This window comes from Pimephales promelas, chromosome 15, assembly GCF_988280905.1.
Source record: "Pimephales promelas chromosome 15, fPimPro1.hap1.1, whole genome shotgun sequence".
Classification (NCBI taxonomy): domain Eukaryota; kingdom Metazoa; phylum Chordata; class Actinopteri; order Cypriniformes; family Leuciscidae; genus Pimephales; species Pimephales promelas.
Genome location: NC_142783.1, coordinates 29,905,074 through 29,927,012, shown reverse-complemented (window position 1 = coordinate 29,927,012; position 21,939 = coordinate 29,905,074). Strand labels below are relative to the sequence as shown.

Here is a 21,939-nt window from a genome sequence, read left to right as displayed (position 1 = left end):
CTTTGTTTGGTTTTCCACTGTGTAAAAGATGTTCCGGTACCTGCTTTAGAGTACTTTTTTTCTATCACCTCTGGCAAGGTTCTGAGCGAGCTAAGGCGAGCTGAGCCGGTACTAAAATGTGTCGTGAAATCAATGCCGACTGCTGATTGGTCAGAGAGAATCGTCACCATTCACTGCGTCACCATTGCATGCGCCAGATGGCGTATTCAGAATATTCCCGCCATTTTTAAATAGTTTGGCCAGAGATAGTTACTAAACTAACTACTAATATTATGGCAACTCGGAAGAATACGCCGTGGTTAAACGAGGAGTTGCAGACTTTCCTTTGTTTGGATGCCGAAGAGAGGATCCAGCGAGAGCTTGATAGGGCAACGAGGAACGAAAGGCGTCGCTATGACGACCGGGTACTATGTGTGGCGGTACTGTCTGCGATGGAAAACAGAACGAAAAGCGAGCCGAGTCGAGTCGAGTTGGTACTGGTAATGAAAAAGCGCCATAAGTAACTTTACATGTCGACTTAGAGTGTTAGTAGACTAATAGGGTTATGGTTAGAAAAAGTTGAAATGCAGTTGCAAAGTTACATATAGTCAACCAAATGTTCAAAAGGTCTTGAATCCCTTCAATGTGAATTAATCTGTGCATTTAATCAGCCAAGTGATAATCGCAAGTCAAAGAACGAACCTCTAACACTAAATAGGCACATTAACTAACTAATTTGAGTCCAGGTTAAGGTCAAGGCAGACCTGAAGATGGTTAAGACTACAGTACAGAATTTATTATAGCAATGCTTGCCTTTGCAAACTCTGCTATCTTAATATGTACTCATTTGTCTACAAAACGATGAGGTCATCACAGTGAGTGACGATTCGACAAATCAGTGAATTGTTTTTGAACTGCTTGACTGAAATGGCTGACTCTCTAAAATGAATTGGACTTCTGAGCGAGCACTTTCTCTGTTTCTTCTCGATGTTCTGTAGTACTCTGAATGTTTTGAGTTTCCATTCCAGTCACATACTGTATGTGTGAATAATCTATTAGACTGAGAGCAGGACAGGCAGATGCATACCTGGAACCCCCATCCAGCACAACCTAAACATCTCCATCGCCTCATGTCTCAGGTCTATATGCGTTGTGTCTCCTTTACTGTCATGCAACGCTGCACCAAAACCCTTCCTGTGGATTTCCCTCCAGTAGACCTTGCTCCCTACCCTCGCCAGCAGTGGAATATCATATCCCACCTGCCCATGTATTTTTCATACTGCTCTCAGATCTGTTGCGGCTACCCCTGGGACTTCCACTCCCACTGCAGCTGGCTGGGTTTTCCTCTCAGTGTTTGTTGCGAGCAACGTTTTGTATCCCATCACAAGATTAAGCACCGCGAGGTGTGGACGCACACTTCGGTATGCAGGAACGCAGGTTGGTTTTCCAGGGCGGTGGCTACATTCTTGTAGAGAGGGTTTATAAAGGTTATTTCACACATGGGAAGAAGCGAGCAAGTGATAGATGAGTGGCAGGAATGTCGGATAATGAATTTCTCCCAGGATTGGCTGTGTGTGTCGGCCGATGACATCATCCTTTTGAATAAAGCCGGAGAATATAGATTTTCTCACGTCTCCGTTTGCCGTCTAGATTTTCAAATCACAAAGTTACATAATGTTCTTTTCAGCCCGTGTTATTCACAGACTTGGGACCGGGAAAGGAAAGCTTGTTCAGAGCGATTAGCAATCTTATCAAGCCATCCTAAATGCCAGACTGACAATATGTGTGGAGGAGGTTATGAAAAACCATACTAAACAACCTGCATTTTCTTTTTGTGGCTGTGGGGGCGAGACTCCACCAACTGTCGTGTTGATTATGATCAATGCAGTTCCAGTGAAATTGAGTCACACCGGGGGTAATAGGATTCCTGTCTGTCTCATCTACCCTCTACACCTTCAACCTCCTTCCAATTAAAGATCCAAGCAAATGAAGCATCCTTCTTTTGCTCCGGCTCAGTATATTGAGAGAAAACAACGCCTGGAGTGCTTCGTCTCATAGTGGTGCTTGCTAATAGTAAAGGCAAGCCTTACTGTGGCTCACACTCGGGGTTATGCGTGTCAACAAATGTGCCACAGACATGAGTGATGCCTCAAACTGTGTGGCTTGTTGAGAAGCAGTTTCTACGCAGTCTGATTTCACATGCCGTATGATAAATCTTTTGAAAAATCCCAAAGACTTTGCGCTTTGCATTGATTTTAAGCTGGGACATTTCATTTTTTACTGCACAAAAACGTACATTTAAAAAGGGAATTTTTTTTTTATTTGTTGCTGTTAGCTTTTGCATGTTTAAACACTCAACCTACGATCATAAAGTGTTTAACATTTTTAAAAAACTCTAGAATAGACACTTTATTATGTCAGTTTTACTATTCTGATGCCAGGCTACAGTTGTTATAAATAATCTTTGAATACTCTCAAATAATAATCGTAATTATAATAATTTATAATAGATTTTCTATATACAAGCAGAATATACCATGATATATATATATGATATTTTTGTTTGTTTTGCTTGCACAACCACTATTCACATTTTCTTTAGATTTAATATAATTCAGGATGCAAAGTCTGTGGTTAGCGGCCCTTAAGACTTGAGGTTGTTTGAGCTGGTTGAGGTAGAGAGATAGCTTGGGAAAACCCAGACAATTTCCGGCAAATTTAGATTTGCTCTGAAAGTTAGTCTGGCAAAGAGCTCATTCAAGCCCATTTCCAGTTCGTCGAAATCGCGGCACCAATCAGAAACGTTGGGGCGGGCTTTACACGATGACGACAGCGATTTACAAAGATTTTGAAGTAGATTTTGTAGCCCACATTACAAAGATGGATGCCGCCGTCGAACATCGCTCGTTCGAATCAGCTATCGCGTCTGTTTTAAGAGATTTGAACTTTTCCTTTTTGTTAAAATTCGAGCAAAGAACAACACTCAGAGATGTTTCTCCTTCATCGCTCTGATTGGTTTTAGGTCTACCCGCGATGTCCGTTGGTGACGCCCCTCTGGAAATGATTTGTCTATGACGCTTTGCCAGACCACAACTCTGTCTGGTTTTAACAAGGCTTGTAGAGAGAGGGAAAAAAAGCAGTGGATGGACAGAGAGTGACAGCAGTATGTCTGCAGACCTTCGCAGTGCAGCATGCTCACATTCACCCCTTTTCAATTAATCTTTCATACGCCTTTTGGCCTGTGAAGCAATTAGAGGTTTAGATGGGTCTGCCTGACCGTGGAGAGCACTCACTTCGGTACTGAGGTGAAGTGAGGGGGTAGTACACTATGGCTTTCCATGCAAAGTTCTATTCACACAATACCGATGATGCACCTCTAAACACATCTCAAATACAGCGCTCGCTCTTTATTTGAATTCTCTCTTTCTCTCTCTCTGGCTCTTTCTCCGGGCGGTGCAGAGGTAGATCAAAGGCAGTGTGTGTGCCTGCTCATCATCACGGACTGCAGTGAAAGGTTAAGCACAGACAGACTACATGAATGTGAAAATATTCGAAATCCACCCACTGTGACGGCAAGGTGACTAACCAGTTAGTGCTTCTTATGAATTCATCACTCCGTATTTTGCTCTCACACTCAAGTCAGTCAAATGGATATGGTATTCTTACTTCCATGGAGGACAAAAAGAGAAGTTTAGCAGATTGTCTCACAACGTTAAAGGAGTCCACGGCCATATTTACACTTTCTACCACTGCTCAAAAAAATGAGTTATCTTCCACAATCTCTTTACAGTGGAAGTGAGTTTAAAGCTTTCTAGCTCCAGAAATGGCTGAAAGAGCACCATAAAAGTGGTCTCATATGTCTACTGAAGTCATAAGATACCTTTGTGCGATGAACAGACCAACATTTTAATAACTAAAACTCATTTAAAATCTTTAAAGGCCATAACTCACCAAAGCAACATCAAAGAACTAGCGGCAACAAAGGTTAACTGTGGTGTCGCCTCACGTCGCCTTAAGTTTCGTCGCACACCACAGATACTACAGCCAATGACCAACTAGCATTTACTGTATGTTCTGTGCCTCTTTGAGAGAGAAAAAAATATAGTAGTCTGTATTCGTCATTCAATATATTTGATATACAGACAGTAAACAAAGCCATGCTTGCTTAAAGGAGTAGTCCCCTTTTAAAAACACTTTTGCTGATAATTTACTCACCCCCATGTCATCCAAGATGTCCATGTCTTTCTTTCTTCAGTCGAAAACAAATTAAGGTTTTTGATGAAAACATTCCAGGATTTTTCTCCATATAATGCACTTCATTTCAGCGGCAAACGGTTCAAGGTCCAAAAGACAGTTTCAGTGCAAACTGTTCAAAGGGCTTTAAACGATTCCAGACGATAAATAAGGTTCTTATCAAGCGAAACGATCGCTCATTTAAAAAAAAAAAAGTTTAAGGGTCGCCTTGCTCTGTTGGGGTTAGGGTTTGGGTGTGATGCGCGTTCGTGACTCTCCTATTCGAACTCGTTCATCAAAATGAACAAATCTTTTCCCGAGTCAATTTGTTCATTTCGTTCGTTGAATGAACCAAATGACACGAAAAAAGATTTGTTCATTTTAATAAACGAGTTTGAACAGGAGAGTCACGAACGCGCATCACAGAACAGAGCAAGGCAACCATTTGAGCTTATAAAACTTAAACTGTTATTATTATTTTTTTAAATGAGCGATCGTTTCGCTTGATAAGACCCTTATTCATCGTCTGGAATAGTTTAAAGCCCTTTGAACAGTTTGCAGTTTGCACTGAAACTGTCTTTTGGACCTTGAACTGTTTGGTTCCCATTGAAGTGCATTATATGGAGAAAAATCCTGGAATGTTTTCATCAAAAACCTTAATTTCTTTTCGACTGAAGAAAGAAAGACATGGATATCTTGGATGACATGGGGGTGAGTAAATTATCAGCAAAAGTTTTTTTTGTTTTTTTTTAAGTGAACTACTCCTTTGCTAAGCTGGACTGCCAATCACAGTGATGTCTGTTAGTGTCACATCCTTTACTCACACAAACCTATCAAATGGCTTCAGAAGACTTGGAATATAGCATTTGTGATCATATGCACCCCTTTTATTTTACTTCTGTTGTGTTTTTTCATCATTTTAAATGAGCTATTCCTGTATCTGGAATGGTATCCAGAAGTTTGCAGGTTTGAACCCAGCAAGGAGCCATTCATTAACTGTTAGCATGGGGCCCTTGAGCAAGGCCCTAAGTTGCTGCGGGGCTATTATACCCTGTAATAAATATTGTATCCTGTTGCTCTGGATAAAAGCATCAGCTAAATGTCAGTACAGGGAGCAGAAGTTGTACTAAAGGGTTGATATTTGGGCATCTATTCTCCACGGCTACGGTGTAATGCAAGCTCTTAAAATATATTCCAGATTCGACAGAAGCAGTAAAAAAAAATATAAATCACTTGCTATCAATGTACTGTATTCCTTGTGCTATGTATATATAAATTATGCTGCTGTTTTTGTTGAAACACAATACAAATTCTAAGTTATTTGAGCTATAAAGTTTTCAAAATCGTTCTTTGAACAATTGGACTATACAGTTTAATGTGAATGGTTGTCTGTTAGCAGTTTTTGTTTTTATAAAGGGTCCCTTTTGGCTTTATACTCGTATTTACATAGTCATTAAAGGAGTTTTTAATAACTTTTTAAAATTATATATATATAAGCAATAAGCAAGGTTAATACATTATTTTGTGATTTTGTTAATGTATGTAAGGTTTATGCCCTTTTTTTTTTTTTTTTAAATAAAGCCAAATAAACGGAGCAATTCCAATAGGGTCCATCGTTGCTCAGGCCCTAAAAAGTGCATTGCTTGCTATTTATTTGTTTTTACAAACTGAGACAAGTTTTCTGTCACAGATGATGTCTATAGAATGCAACTCGTTTTGAACTCTGAACTGTAATGAATTCCCTCTGTCACAGATACTAGTAGTTACTGGATATGTTCAATGCATCGTGAATGAAAAGGTTCCTATGCAATGAAGAACAACACATTTACTGTATTGTGTCCATGACTAGTGTTTTGAAGTCACACACTCAGTTCTGTTTTGTCACCTTCCATCCATAACAAAGCCTGTTGTCTCCTGCTGTCAGAGTCGAAGTGTCGGCAGCCTTGTGATAGCAGTGCTGCAATCAAAAATAAAGATAGGACTGTTACTCCATTCTATGACTTTTATCTTGCCGGATAAAGCAAAGAAATTGCCATGTGCATTCAGCAGAGCCATATGTGGCCCTAATAAAAGATGGGAACTGGTGAAATAAACGGAAGCTGTAATGATGCCTGATATCTCCCTCGATAGAGGACTTAAATAGCCATATACCTGTTGGCAAGATCTGCACCTCTCATTTACATGGCATGGAAAGTGATCAACACATTCCAGTCAAGTCAAGTCACCTTTATTCATATAGCGCTTTTTAGCAGCTTCACAGTGATAACAAGCTTGTTTCTAGAAGAAATCGTCATCGTCCACCAGATCAATAGTATTGTTGAATATTAAATGTCCCCAACTAAGCAAGCCAAAAGCCAAGGCGACAGTGGCAAGGAACCCAAACTCCATCAGGAGACAGAATGGAGGGAAAAACCTTGGGAGAAACCAGGCTCAGTCGGGGACTAGTTCTTCTCTGACCAACGAATGAACTGTGTATGATTATGATTCAGGCAACATTACAGGTCAGAAGTCAGATTAGGTCAGAACATTCACAATATTTATCCGGTATGGAGACGAGTTTGTTGAGGTTCCACAGCTTCCAGTAACAATAGTACTGAAGGGCCAGCCATTTTAAAAAAGTATAAAAAGTCAGAATTGCACGATTCTGACTTTATAACACGCAATTGCAAGTTTATGTCTCGCAATTCTGAGAAAAAAGCAATTATTGCGAGATGTAAATTATCGTTTCTTGCAGTTATCGTTATTCTATGGCAGAAACAAGCTTCTATCGAATGTGGTTGTCATTCCTGTAAATAACTGAACTGTGTGTGAAAGGAACCACATTAAGGACTAGTATTCTGCTGCTGTGACTGTGGCCATCTTATAGGATTAGTTCATTTAAAGGGATACTCCTCCGTTTTTTTCATATTAAACTATGTTATTCCCTTAAAGGAGTAGTTCACTTTTAAAAAAACTTTTGCTGATAATTTACTCACCCCCATGTCATCGAAGATGTCCATGTCATTCTTTCTTCAGTTTAAAAGAAATGAAGGTTTTTGATGAAAACATTCCAGGATTTTCTCCATATAATGGACTTCATTGGGAACCAAACGGTTCAAGGTCCAAATGAGAGATTCAGTGCAGCTTCAAAGGGCTTTAAACATTTCCAGACGATGAATAAGGGTCTTATCTGGACATCTGGAAAAAGATGTGGACATCTTGGATGACATGGGGTGAGTAAATTATCAGTAAAAGTTTTTTTTAAAAGTGAACTACTAAAACGAGTTTATACATACCTCTCTCATCTCAGTGCGTCACTCAATCGCTCGAGCACTTCGACTCGGCGCATATAAATCTATGGACTTAGCACAGTAATATCATCACTCACATCACTTAATATGAAAAAACAGTGGAGTTTCCCTTTAATATTGAGTGTCTTTAAGATTTAAATGTAAAATATAGCCAGTTAGTAAGTATATCTTTATTTTATTTGAATAATTAGAACCAGAACTGACCGTTGTTTAACATTATTTACATTGTAAATACCCAACACAAGCACTGGTGTGTTTGCCCGTTTTTGTGAACAGATGTACCCCACTCCAGTGTTCTCCTTTGGCACTGAAACATCCCACCGCTGCTGGTGTGTGTCCATGTCCTGCCTCTGTCCTCTGGGCCCTGTTGGACACAGCCCTGACTCTATCCCCCCGGTCCCAGGACAGCTTAATTTAGCTCATTTGCCAGCTGCCCTGCACTCTGTGCATTTTTATTTCCTAATTATTATTTGTTAGAAGAGCTCATTTCCTCAAGGTGACACCCTCTCCCTGTCAGAGGCAAGTTATTGTACCAGACGCAGCATGTGTAATTAAGCAAATGAAAGCTGTCAGGTTGGGTTCAACCCCCAAAGATCGCACACCAGGTTTTATAGCAAACCCCACGGCCAGGAGCGTTTTGCGCTGGTATTATTCCATATTTAATATGTTTAAATATGTGCCTTCATTTCACTTGTTTATTTCTAGCAGTCTTTGAATATGAGCATGATCTGTTTGTTGTGGAGCCACATAGGAAGAAACAAAGCGAGGCACTAATGCGACACGGCTTGAAATGTTACGGTAACAGCGTGCTTTAATGAATTGGGAAAACGGAAAGCTATTTTTTCGCTTCAGGTTTCTGTTTATCGTTGAGAGCTCGTTTTTTTATTTAATAACTGTATGTCCTTACATTTGAGACAAATTGTGGAGAGAAAAGTAGCATATTTTTTTCCCTCTCGCGATAAGTCATTTCAAAAATCATGGCAATGGATGTTGGTAGGTTCACATATATCTCAGCCACCGCACTAGCCATTATTTTGAATCAAAGGAGACGGAGGTGTTTTATCCAAGCATTTGGGAGCGGCACATACAAGGTGTTTCTCCCTTTTTCCTTGAAGAAAAAAAAAATATTCCTTTTTTTGAAAATCACATTGTATTTGATATAAAACTAACTAGACTAAATCACATGACAAAATAATAAGTCATAACTGAAACTATATTCTTAAAGTCAACAATTTGCATTATTTCAAGTTTTTTAAAGAACACTTCTATTTTTTCATAATTATATTTTATTTATTTTTTTAATTCTTAATATAAAAAATATGCATCCTCCTCACATTTAAATTGACACCTGCCATGGTCTTTCTTATTTGTTGTCTCTGATTTAGATTAAATTAATGTGTCCTTGCGGAATAAAAGTATTAATTTCTTTAAAAAATATATTTATTGTTTAATAAATATTTTAATATATAAAAATTTAATAAATATTGTATATTTATTAAATATATAAATATATTTATATATTTATATTTATTTAATGTAATGTTTAATTAAATATTTTACAAAAAAGCTGCAGCTGTGTACAGTATCAGTATCATGTGAACGGTCAGACAGTAATGATACTGATTTAAGTTTCAACAATCAAACCGTTGCTTTATTTTTATTCAGACATGAGTTTATTCAATGAAGGATTTGTCAGGCTGTTTCAATCCAATAACTTGCTTGTTTGCGAGTCTTATTGTGTGAGTCATTTGTTGGTAAATCAGATTAGACTAGTCTTGCTCTGTTTGTTTCCAGTGAATGCACAGTAGAAAGATGTGTTGTCTTGGCTTTACTTTGCAGTGCAGTCTTTATTTCTTCTCATTCAATTCAGACCACAACCTACAACTCTGGTAACTCTTAGCATTGCAGGAAAACACTGTTATGACCACAAACAAATGCTGTTTTTAATATATAGCGATAGTTCACCATGAAATTAAAATTCTGTCGTTTACCTTTATTTAAAGGTGCTATATGTAACTTCTCTTTTAAAATGAATCCTGTTTTTATTGCCTGTGTGTGAAGGGGTTGTAATCACACATTACAATGATCCACTTGTCGGGTTTTGCTATTATCTCTGAAGGCCGGTATTCCTATTTCTAAGTGAAGTCTCCGGGTCGGATTTTCTGCGAAATCCATCGTATGTGACGTGCATGCACGCTCCGGAGCCTCTCTCCTTTTTATATACAGTCTATGCGACGGCACATGATGACACCAAAACACTCCTCCCTCCAGCACAACATACACTCCAACACAAACCCCAGATAAATATAAAAAACAAAAATGTATCTGCTGAAGCTCGTCAGGCCAAACGTGAATCGGATCGACTTAGGACGAAAACACGGATCAACACCGGCAGAGCGTTTGACTCATAGAGAGACCTTCACTATTTTTATTGTGATAAATTACACGTTTTCAGATATGCTGAAATAATGGTAAACTCTAATGAAATAGCAAGGTAAACTACAACAAATATGAGACATGAAATGAACACAAAAGACTGTTCCAGGATAACAAAAAGTCGGTGCTTTACGATGTAACTTTTATTTGATTTACTAGATCTACTGTCTAACGTCACTTATCCCACTACTATCATATTGTTTATAATACACATTTCCAGACACGTTCAGTATAATGTTACTTCCTACAATCTTACTGTTACATTGAAATTGTTCAGTTTAGTTCACTAACCGTTTTCGTTATCATATTATACATTCGCCTATGTTGACGTTGCTGATTGTGAAAGATATTCACATTTATTTAGTGAAACACCTACACTGTAAAAAAATATTTTCAAGATTAGTTATCACAGCATTTTTTTCTGTTGTCGAATCAACTTAAATAATTTATTTAGTTCAGATAACTTATTATTTTGAGTTTCTGATGATTAAATTAATCTCCTTCATTGTATTAACTCATTTTTTTCCATTTCAATCAACTTAAAATTTTAAGGCAACCAGGTTATTTACTTTTTTATGTGAAACCAACAATATTTTTTTTACAGTGTAATGCTAGATAACACCACAAATCTGCCCTACAAAGGCAAAAGACCTTAACTCACCAGAGTGTGAAACTGAGAAAAATGACTTTAAAGTTTTTTTGTTGTCCAGCCAATTGTATGATAGGTAGGACACTGAAAATTGACCAAGTTGTTGTCATGATGAATATATTTATCTACATAAAAAAAATTTGAGCTCAAACTTGACCTTTGACCTTTATTCGGAAGTTAATGTATTCTGCCTTTGCATTATCTGCAAAACAATAATGGGTCATACAAAGGCAAATACCTTAACTTCTAATTTATTGACCATTTCGACTTTTATCACTCTATACAAACATTTCTATGATAACAATGAAAGGATTAAAATAACATTTAGTGAGTTCTGTCTAGTAAGGATTAATTTTACATCAATAGAATATTTTAAAAAAAAATAATGAGAAGGCTATTATCTGTATAGGATCATTTTTAAAACTTTATTTTTGTACTTTAAGTAAAATAACACTTTAAGAGGTAGGAAAGTAACCTTCCAAAAATATTTCTTATATTTGAAAGGTTTGATTTGGTTATGCCAGTAATATGTAGATGCCCTTTCTCAAATACCATTTACCCTTTTCTGACAAAACGTATAGGAATATGCTTAAATCTGATGACGTGTGTATGTTTTCTCTTAACTGTTTTAATAATTTTTTTTGGACAGAATGAAAATTTATTTAGAACCACGTGCATGTACAGACTACAGTTTTCAAATTTTATGTGATTCGGATTGATTGTCTTGATATCAGTTTATGATAGTTTACAAAGAAGGGAGTCTAACAACAAACTGATTTGTATTAAATTAACATTTGTTAACATTAGTTATGCATTGTGAACTAAAATGAACTAACAATGAAGAGATGGATTATTATTAACAACTTTAACAAAGATGAATAGGTGTTTTGTTCGTTAGTTCATGTTATACATTAACTAATAAGCCTTATTGTAAAGTGTTACCAGTGTAGGCTTAATAATATGAAACAATTTGTACCCCCTGTTCATAGTTTCTTTTTAGTAAAATGTAATAGGACTACTGGTGGAATTTGTACATGTAAGTTTGACTTATAAAACATAATTTATTTAAAATAATTTATATGAAATAATTCTCACTATTTTTTTTTAAAGCTATGCATATATGTTAAACGACAAAAACAGATGAGATATTTTACAACTATGAATGCACCACGAGTTTTACCAGCTTTAAGTAAACGCAACCTTTAATTCACGTCTGTTGTTTTTCTGACAGCAGCAGTGACCAAGTGCTAGCTAGTGTTTTAGCTCTTAGTTTTTAGCTTTACTGTTTAGCCGGGACAATTTCATAGTGGTTGGTATAAACGGGACTTCTGGTCATACTAGCTACAGCGACACTTAAAATTGCATGTCTAACGTTACCGGACAACTTTGCACTTTGATAGATTAGGCTAGCCAAACGGCAAATGATGGATTTAAACAATGGATTTGTCTTCTCAGTGGATGTTGTTTTCCATGGATTTTGACCATGTTTAAAAAAAAAAAGGTAAGCTGCGATCTGTTATATTTGCTGGGTTGGTTTGTGTGTGTGTCTGGTAATGTTTTCTCCTCGCCCGGGGAGGTGTGTCGTGAGGCGTGTTGTGAAGCGTCCCCAACCTACTCGCGTTGTTTTCTGTCAGTGAGTGGACTGTCAGATTGCCACCCTGTATGACACGAGAAAACTTGTAGGCCTACTAGTACTAGTTAATAGTATTACTGCAACAGCGGTACAATTTTGTTTTCACTTTATTTGATGCATGTGGCAAAAGTGCTTCAATTACGCATAATAACACCGTAACTTCAGCGTTGGAACTCGTTGCTGGTGGGTAAAACAAAGGCAGAGTGCCTTAACTTCACCGTAACGTAATAATGGCGTTCTAGAGTGCAGCGGTACAAAGCTAAAAGACCGTAACTGATGTTAAGGGCTTCTGCCTTTGCTTTCACTCTGCTTTTGGAAGTTACGGCAAAAACAACATCTTATTTTTAGCAGAAAATAACAAAATTGACGCAAGATATTTGTCCACATGATAAAACTGATGTCCATTGTTCCAAATATGACAATAACTCATTTTGACCAAAATTGAAGTTAAGGTCTTTTGCCTTTGCACGGCAGAAATGTAACGTTATCATGGTACGAGCATGGAGCATTAGTTCAACATCAAGCTGATAAAAGTAGCCTATTACTGTAACGTTGCAATGGGAGTTTACATGAGTTTCCAGCATGTTGTGTGATGCTTTCTCCGGTGTGTTGAAAGTCTCAGTGTGGCCAGCAAGCACGCATTAGTGAACAAGCGCTCTTGTAAAAATTGGTTGCAATTTAAAACATCACCTATAGAGGACCTTAAAAATTACATATAGCACCTTTAATTTCAAACCCATCTGATTCTCTTTTTTCCATTAAACAAAAAAAGAGTTTCTTTGGTTACACCTTATTTTGATGGTCCACTTTAGACATTTTACTAACTGTAAGTAACTTTGCACTATGTCAAATAACTCTCATTAGAGTATTAGTAGCCTGTTAGGTTAGGGTTCGGGTTAGTAGAATAAGTTGACATGTAGTTGCAAAGTTACTTCTCGTCAATAGAATGTCTGTTGGAGGACCATCAAAATAAAGTGTAACCGTTTCTTCCCTTTTCCATGCAATAAAAAGGACACCGGTGAGCTCTAATAAGGAATTGACTCCCAAAATTCAGGCCATGACAACTGTATTTATATTCGGTCTGAGAAAGGTACTGCACTAATTATTAATGCAAGGACGGCACTCTCTTTCAGCCATTGACTGCTCATGTGTCTCTTCTCCGTGTGCGGTTCAAGCTAATCAAGAGGAACGTGTCTTGACTCATTTGCAAATTCTGACACAAGTCTGTCTCTCTCCAGCGCAGTGTGTCCCAGCAGCCGTGTGGTCTAGGGTCAGCCCACCAGAGACCGCATGCTGTTTAAAAGAGCGGCTTAATGAGCATAAACAAAGCACAGTGGGTCTGTTTCACTAATAATTGCGTACAAGCAGCACACGCTTACACATTCGTTCTCATCCTCGTTCTAATGGTAATGATTTCTGATTATTCTTCACGAGGAAGCGCGTGCCTGCAGTTACTAATTAGCATAATACACGACCAAACCGTCTCCATTTCAATTTTCAAAGAGCACACACTAGAAAGTCTTTGTGTGAATTTTTATTTCGGTGTGAACTGGCCCTTTAAGATGGATCATCTGTTGTTGTTCGAACAAAAATTGCATACTCGTGTTTTCATGAATACTTGAACTTGGAATTGTTTTCCTATAGCAGAACAGCACTGCAGTGCATTCAGGAGAAAAGAGCCAAGAGTGAAGCTGATTGGATGATCTGTTTGACAGGCACAAACCAATCAATTCAGTCAGTAATTTCAGCATGTACTACAAGCATTCAGGTTTTGCTGGAGTGGCGAATTATAGATTCTCGTCGCACCGTGAAAAAGTCAATTTCCAGTGGTGACGGCCCGTTTTTTGGAGAGCTGCCATCGACTGTATCATGAAGGCTTTTATCCATTTTAGACCTTGACAACTTTATCTATCATCTCTATTTCTTTCTGTCTATACATCTGACTGTATTGTTTCCCATCTTTTTCAGAATGGATTAAAACTTTCGACCGGAAAGATCGAGATCAAATAGAAACTCGTCAGGGGTGTCAGAATCTAAATGGATGAATGGTTTATATTATATATTAAACAGCTCTGTAATCTGATTTTCGATTCATTCTAATCAATTATAACCAAGTGGGATATTTATTGGCCTGAGATGTCATCGCGAGCAAAGAGAGATACTATTTGTTGTTTTTTTACATCAAAGTAAGGGATTATTCACCCAAAATATGTTTTTTTTCTCAGTGTTGTTATTAAATGTACACTATGTAACTTTTGGCCTCTAGAACATTGTTTTGGTTGTTCTTTTGCTGTGTGACCGCGGATGAATATGAGTATATGACCCTAAATATATAAATCTGAAAAATAGGCTAATATTTTATATATATATATATATATATATATATATATATATTAGAGAGAGAGAGAGAGAGAGAGAGAGAGAGAGAGAGAGAGAGAGAGAGAGAGCAAATACAGTATTCGGCTGTGTGACTGCGGATGAATATGACCCTAAATCTGAAAAAATAGGCTAATATATATATATATATATATATGTATATATATTAGAGAGGGAGAGAGTAAATACAGTACAGTATTTGGTGAAAAACTTAAACTTAAAAAAGCCTTGGCAGCTAACTAAAATAAAATAAATAAATACTAAAATTAATAAAAGACATTAAAGAATAGGAATGAATAAACCTGAACCTGAAAGTGAAACATATAAATATAAAACTTGATTTAATACGATATGATGCTGTTTTACTGTAATAATGTTTTTATTATCTTGAAAAAATTGGCCAGAATATTCTCCTTATGTGTTCCCCAAGCCAACATGAGGATGAGGCAGGATGATAAATGATGGCTGGATTTTTGTTTGTGTGTGAACTATTATTTTAACTGAAAGTAAAAGAAAGTCTGTGGAAAATTGTTTTTGACTCCCATGACTCATAAGCGTAGTCCCGTTTGAGCCCCTACGATTCCCATATTCTTTCTCTTTCTGTTTAACTGTCTGACTTAGTCAAGAGTGACTCACTTCCTCTGGGGGGATTTTTTGCTTTTTTCCAGAGCCCACCTACATCACGATGGCGCCCCCTGCCTGCGGGTCACTGGACAACTGCACGCTGGAGCACAAGAGCTGCCCGTATGGCTTCCGGCTGGACTCCAGCGGCTGCAGGACATGCGGCTGCAAGACACGTAAGTGAGCTGTGACGTCACTGGAGAAGTGCTTCATCTTCCTCAGCCCATACACACGCTGTCAGGCTTTCTCTCCAGACACTGACTGGCTTTAGCAGAGATGTTTATAAGGATAAACACTGAAGGGTGGATGGATTAAGGGATTTTTTTTTTTATGCTAAGATAGACTGGGTGAATCTAAGTCTGACAAATGTCAGAGAAAAAAGATAATAATGCTGATTTAGGGTGGAACTGCAAACCTGGTTGCGGATTAAAAATATTCTATTCTGAGATATACGTTACTGGTAAAAAGTTTGGACATAGTTGACTGATTTGTGTCTCAAATTTATTTATGTTCAGGAATATGCTTGAACATAAAAGTATAATTGCCTTTACAAATTCACAAAACATATTACTGAATCATTTACTGAAAATAGTTTTATAGAATAGAGTACACTTCTTTTTTCAGTATTTTTGTTGTGAATTTTAATATTTTCTAATTATTTGGTAAGTGTACAGCATTTCATTTCAGTTTTTACAACTTTATATATAATTATTATATACAAATTCAAGATATAACATAATATAATTAATATTATAATTTGTATAATATAATAGTTGGGTGATTCTCAAAGCATAAAATAATATAAAAAACTAAATAAATAATGGATGAGTTAAAGATAATGAAGGAAAAATTATATTATATTATATTATAAAGTTCTGTTTCTCAATTCTGATTGGCTGATAGCCTTTTACATCCATGCACTATTATATTATATTATATTATATTAAAGTTCTGTTTCTCGAATCTGATTGGCTGATAGCCTTTTACATCCATGCACTATTCTACTATTATATTAGATCATATTATATTATATTATATTAAGTTCTGTGTCTCGGATCTGATTGGCTGATTGGCACTATTCTACTATTATATTATATTATAATGTATTTTAGTGGATACAGGGCACTAAATTAATTAGTCTTTTTGTATTAATGCATGTTGCCTTTCTCATATGTGCCAATTTTAAAGCATGTCTACTGAAGTGCAATTAATGTGTAAAGCTGTAATGAATTGGTCTCTGCTGTGTTTTTCTTCTTCTCTTTCCTTCAGGAGAAGAGTTGTGCAGTGGTCTAATATCCAGCTGCACTCTAAAATGCCCTTTTGGCTTCCAGACTGACATTCACGGCTGTGATCTTTGCCAATGTCGCCCACGTCACAAGAAATGCAAGGCTGTGGCCTGTGCCAAGGAATGCCCATTCGGCTACATGTAAGAAAACTATAATCTGATACACAGAGGTAACAACAAGAAGAGCAGTTTCTGTTAAACATTCATTGTTAGTTGTTCAGCCAGTGGTCAAATGTCTTTAAACTTCATGAAAGTCATAAATATCTTCCTGTTTTGACCACAACAACTTGTATTTGAGCCGGATTGGTTTTGGGGGACTGTTAGTTTCACTAACAGCGAACAGTGGCAATTTGGAAAAAGGTTAACTACATGACATGTTAGCTATACGTCTTCCTGAGGCTGCACTTCACTGAGGTAATAATATAGCTCCATAAAAGCCCAGACCATTGTTATCTTTCATTTTATGTCATTGTTAGCCCAATGATTTTCAAAACTGTCAGGGCAGGCAGCAGTCTTTAGTTGTCACAAAATGAAGCGAATCCCACACTGTTCCTAAAACGGTCTGGAGAAATTGTGAATGACAAAATGATCCCCTGCGCTATGCTTTGCTTGTTTGTGCCCGACTGCGAGTTTGGAGCTGACAGCTAATTAGAGCCGGCTCAGATCAGCGTCTCTGATTGCGCCCCGTAAAGGATGAGCTGCGATAGCGAACCTGAACACCTAATCTACACAAGACCATGTCTTGACACCACTGCGAATAAACACTGCTGTTCCACGTCTGCAAAGAAATGCTCCAATTACGCAGGCAGATCGCTGAGCCAATTTGTAAAAACTTTTGTGGAGCTGTGCAGTCGGCAGGTTAAAGAGACACCTTGTGACGAATGGAGATGAGAAAGGAGAGAAAAGTACAAGAAAGTGGGTGCCACTTCTTTCAGTGACTGGTGTCTGATTGTCAGGGTTTTCTTTTTTTCATGCTTTCTAAGGAAAGAGAAAAACAGGAAGAGGGATTGGGAACTGTTGCGTGCCGCATTTAAACTCCAAAAACCTGTATGAGCACCACCACTCAATGACGGTCATATATGGTCTCAAGTTCCATTGATCGCAACATGCTGTAGTTCAACAATACAATGTTTCCTTAAACCATAGTTGAACATTCGCAAACAGTTTCGCAAAGTTTGCAGACTTAAATATCTTGAGCACAGACTCTCTTGAGCAAAATAAGCAAGCTAACATGTAGCCAAGAGAATTAGTGGCATTTTAAAAAGTGTGCGTGTGAGTATGTGCTGGACCGAGGATGACGTAAGTGGGAATCAACAGAAAACTAAAAAAATAGCAATAATGCCATGTTTGTTATTTGCAGATAAAACACCAGGCATTATTAATAGCAGTTTTATATTGTTGAACCAATGACGACGAATGGCACTTGAGTTGCTACAGTTTAAGAAAACAGCTGTGACTAGCTAGTTCATTTCTCCAATAATGCCTTATACTATGGTGATTAAGCAGCGAATTAAATGATTAGTTCAATTTAAAAAAAACTTTTGCTGATAATTTACTCCCCCCCATTTAATCCAAGATGTCCATGTCTTTCTTTCTTCAGTCGAAAAGAAATTAAGGTTTTTGATGAAAACATTCCAGCATTTTTCTCCATATAATGCACTTCAATGGGAACCAAACGGTTCAAGGTCCAAAAGACAGTTTATAGTGCAAACTGTCCAAAGGTCTTTAAATTCCGGACGATGAATAAGGGTCTTATCAAGCAAAACGATCGCTCATTTAATAAATAAATAACAAAGTTTAAGTTTTATAAGCTCAAATGGTTGCCTTGCTCTGTTCTGTGATGCGTGTTTATGACTCTCCTGTTCAAACTCTTTCATCAAAATGAACAAATCTTTTTTGTCGTTTGGTTCATTCAATGAATGAATTGACTCGGGGAAAGATTGACTTTTACTTACAGCTATGAGGAGTGAGATTTGGGACCACTGAGATTTCACTGTGGACGGAGCTATCTAGCAATTGATCACAGTTGATGTTGAGCACAACCAATCCCACCTCAGGTTGGAGCTGTGATGTTGTGGTTAGCACACATGCTCCGGACATGTTGTAGCTTGGCATGCCAGACCTACATCAAGATGTTAGGTCTGGGAACTCATCATTGACAGGGCTCAATCCGAGGGGCGGGATAAACGGTTGTCTTTCAAATTCTCTCTGCACGCAATTGGATAGCGCTACAACCAATCAGAGCAACGAAGAAGGTGACATAGTCAGAGCGTATCCAGTCGGCAAAACTCCGAACACATCTTTTTTTTTTTAATGACTCAAGTGCCGTTCTTTGTTCTGGTTTCAAAGAAAAGCTTAAGTTCAAATCATCCAGAGTAGCGGTCAAAAGCCGAATCGAAAGACAGTAGCCATTCTTTGTTTTCAAGTAGCAGTGAACCGTCGCAACTCTGTCGTCATTATGTTAAGCCCCCCCGGCCGACTCTATACACGATGTGATTGGACTGACCAGAGTTTGGTTTTTCCAGCTAAAACGTCTATAAAGAGTCTACTGCGAAATAATTTTTGCTGCCGCTAGGGTGCGTCTAGATTTCTAGATTTCTAGGCGTCTAGATTTCATGTTGCACTCTGGAGTTTAAATGGGAAATGCAGGTTCCAATTTGGCCTGTGTCGAGACCCAATCCCATGATTTCCTCCTCTCGATTGTCTTTATATTAAACACTTAACCAACTTTTTTTAGTTAATGAGCTGTAAGAATGGATCTTTATTAATACCAGTCATTGATTCGAGTAACTTTTTGACATTTGTTTATAAAGTGTTCTATTTCTACAATATATGGTGTAAAAACATCTTAGTGCTGCCCTCTTCAGGTTGAACGGTGGCTACTGCAGTTGAATTTTCCTATTGGATGTTCCGCACTTGGTGACGTACGCAGGTTTCAGTTCACCACGCGAGCTACGCCCTTGGCAGTATAAAAACCATCTTGTGTCCTCAAAACCACTGTAGGGAGTCAAGAATTGGAATTGTGAGTATTGAAAACGATCAGGAGTGTTTTAGCGTCTATTTCGACCCTCTATCTCCGCTGGGGTCTGCCCACTTTTTTAGCATTTTCAAATATTGCCAGTGGGTGGAGTCAGGCTCTGACCAGGGATTTAAAAAACAGGCTTCAAACAAAGTGTTAAGTTAATCATTTTTGTTATTAGGTGTACTGTTTCTTTAAAAAATAATAAAGACCACAATGACAAGTGCAGAGAATAAGGCAGCAGTGTTCGCTGGTCTTGCACCTCTATAGTCTCCTATCTGAGACTCATTCCCTCAAGCGTGGTTGAATAAAGACGAGTCTTTATTTATCAGAGTTCGGCCCTTGGCCCATCTTTGTCTCTTTTCCTCCCCAATTCTGCCGTCATGAATGAGCACACAAGTGCCAATGCTTGCATCTCAGATTCTAATTTTAGATATCTATTTATGCCCCCTTAATGTTATGGCTTAGGATCAAGCTCGCGTCCTGAATAATGCATGCAGCTTAGGGCAGATTTCCTCCTCTTGCACAAAGAATATTGATATTCCCCACTGCTGACATCATACCTGATAGCTCCTTATCACCAAACCAAATATGCACTGCACATGGCTGCTTCTCAGCCCTATTATTCATCTGATAAGAGCGGATAGGGGATGGGGGACAAGCGTGTGTGTGTGTGTGTGAGATGGGCAGTTGGGGTTCAGGCCAGTGCGTCTGCAAGAGTTTGTTCTCCAAGGAAGGTGCCTTGGACTTCAAGGAGTATTTTGATGGGTCGTTTTGGTTAGTCGTCTTTAATGTGCCATCTGCTGAAGGACTTCATGTAAGGTCAACAAATTCCTTTCCTCTCTCTCTCCTTCTCGCTCTCTGTTCCAGTGTTAACGGATGACATTGGACCGTGTCTTTGGCACCTGGTGCATAATGCCAAGCTTTGATGTGCCAATGACAAAGTGTGCTGAGTGTGTGTACTGACTCTTTATGAAGTCCATATGTCTTGAAGAGTTATTTTAAAGGTGCACTAAGTCATATTTGTGGCCAATATAACAGCCATTCTGAACCAATACTGACACCTAGTGGTGTGGATCCAGCAATCCACAAATAAAAATGGGGTAATCTCTGTCTGTCTTCTTTGCTTTAAAAAAGTAAGACGTGAGCAGTGAAATGGGAAAATAGCACAAGGTCTTGAGAAGCATTTTTTAACAGTTAAACTCATTTTCAACTTCTGCAATTTTTTAGATTGCCATGTCATGTGTGAGATTACAAAAGACTCGAGCACAACGTTAAAATATGTCCGTCTGGTGCATATTTTACATAGAAAAACAATGGACTTTCTACATCATTTACACATACATAATTTATAAAAAAATGTTTTTCAAAAGTATTATTGTTATATAAAAGTATTTCTATACCATTTTACTGTATACTATACTATTTATGTATGATTTTATTAGTTTTTTTCTCTTTTTTAAGCTTTCTTGTTCTCATGTTCTCTTACCAGTAAGAACAAACATGGTTGTGACACCTGCCGTTGTAAGAAATGCCCCGAGTTGCCATGTGACAAGGCTTGTCCTATGGGCTTCCAGCATGATGAGTTGGGCTGTCTGATTTGTCAGTGTAGAGGTAAGCAAAAGTATTATGTACATTTAAAAGTATGGTTCTGTGTTATTTGGTTTGTATAGGAAAATGATAGATCCCATCTTAAAGGGTTAGTTTACCCAAAAATGAAAAGTGTCCCATAGTTTACTTACCCTCATTTTATGATGAATGGATGCTCTTTTTGGGTTACTATTCACTCCCATTATAAAGCTTGGAAGAGCCAAGATATATATTTTTATATATAACTCAGATTGTGTTTTTTGCTGAAAGAATGTCATATACACCTAGGATGTCTTAAGGGAGAGTAAATATGGGATCATTTTCATTTTTGGGTGAACTAGCCCTTTAAATCTGAGGATGAGCCACATTTGACGTAATTTTAGGATAAATCCACGGCTGATAATGCACATCATTTTAATTCTATATTAATGCACCAAGTTACATTGCTAGCAATTACTCAATAATTAGTAAATTAACCAGGCAAGTAAATATTTTGAATTAGCGTTTAATATATATATTCAGTTTTCATTTTAATTTGAGTTTAATTTTGAGTAGTTTAATTCATTTTTAATAGTTGTATATTTCTATTTAGCTTCAGTTACAGTTTTTAACTATAAGTATAGAACTTTAGCTTATTTTATGTCAGTGAATTGCATATCTAATATCTAATTTATTTATTTTTCCAGCTGCGGAAAAAAATATATAGATGTTGTTAACCATAACAAAACTGTAATGAACTACGTTACTTTCAAAATTGTTTATTCGGTTTAATATCATTAATAATTATAATAATTTGTTAAAGATTGCTGACTTTTCTCAAACACAATA

General features: G+C 37.5%; 1 protein-coding gene across 1 annotated transcript in view; it reads left to right on the top strand.

Annotated features, from left to right (window-relative positions):
* Positions 1–21,939, top strand: part of crim1 (cysteine rich transmembrane BMP regulator 1 (chordin-like)) — a 130,644-nt gene that overhangs the window by 92,842 nt on the left and 15,863 nt on the right. The window contains exons 8-10 of the mRNA XM_039667154.2: positions 15,265–15,393; positions 16,487–16,643; positions 21,014–21,135. Of these exons, the coding sequence (XP_039523088.2) occupies positions 15,265–15,393; positions 16,487–16,643; positions 21,014–21,135 (408 nt within the window). The remainder of the gene's footprint in view (positions 1–15,264; positions 15,394–16,486; positions 16,644–21,013; positions 21,136–21,939) is intronic.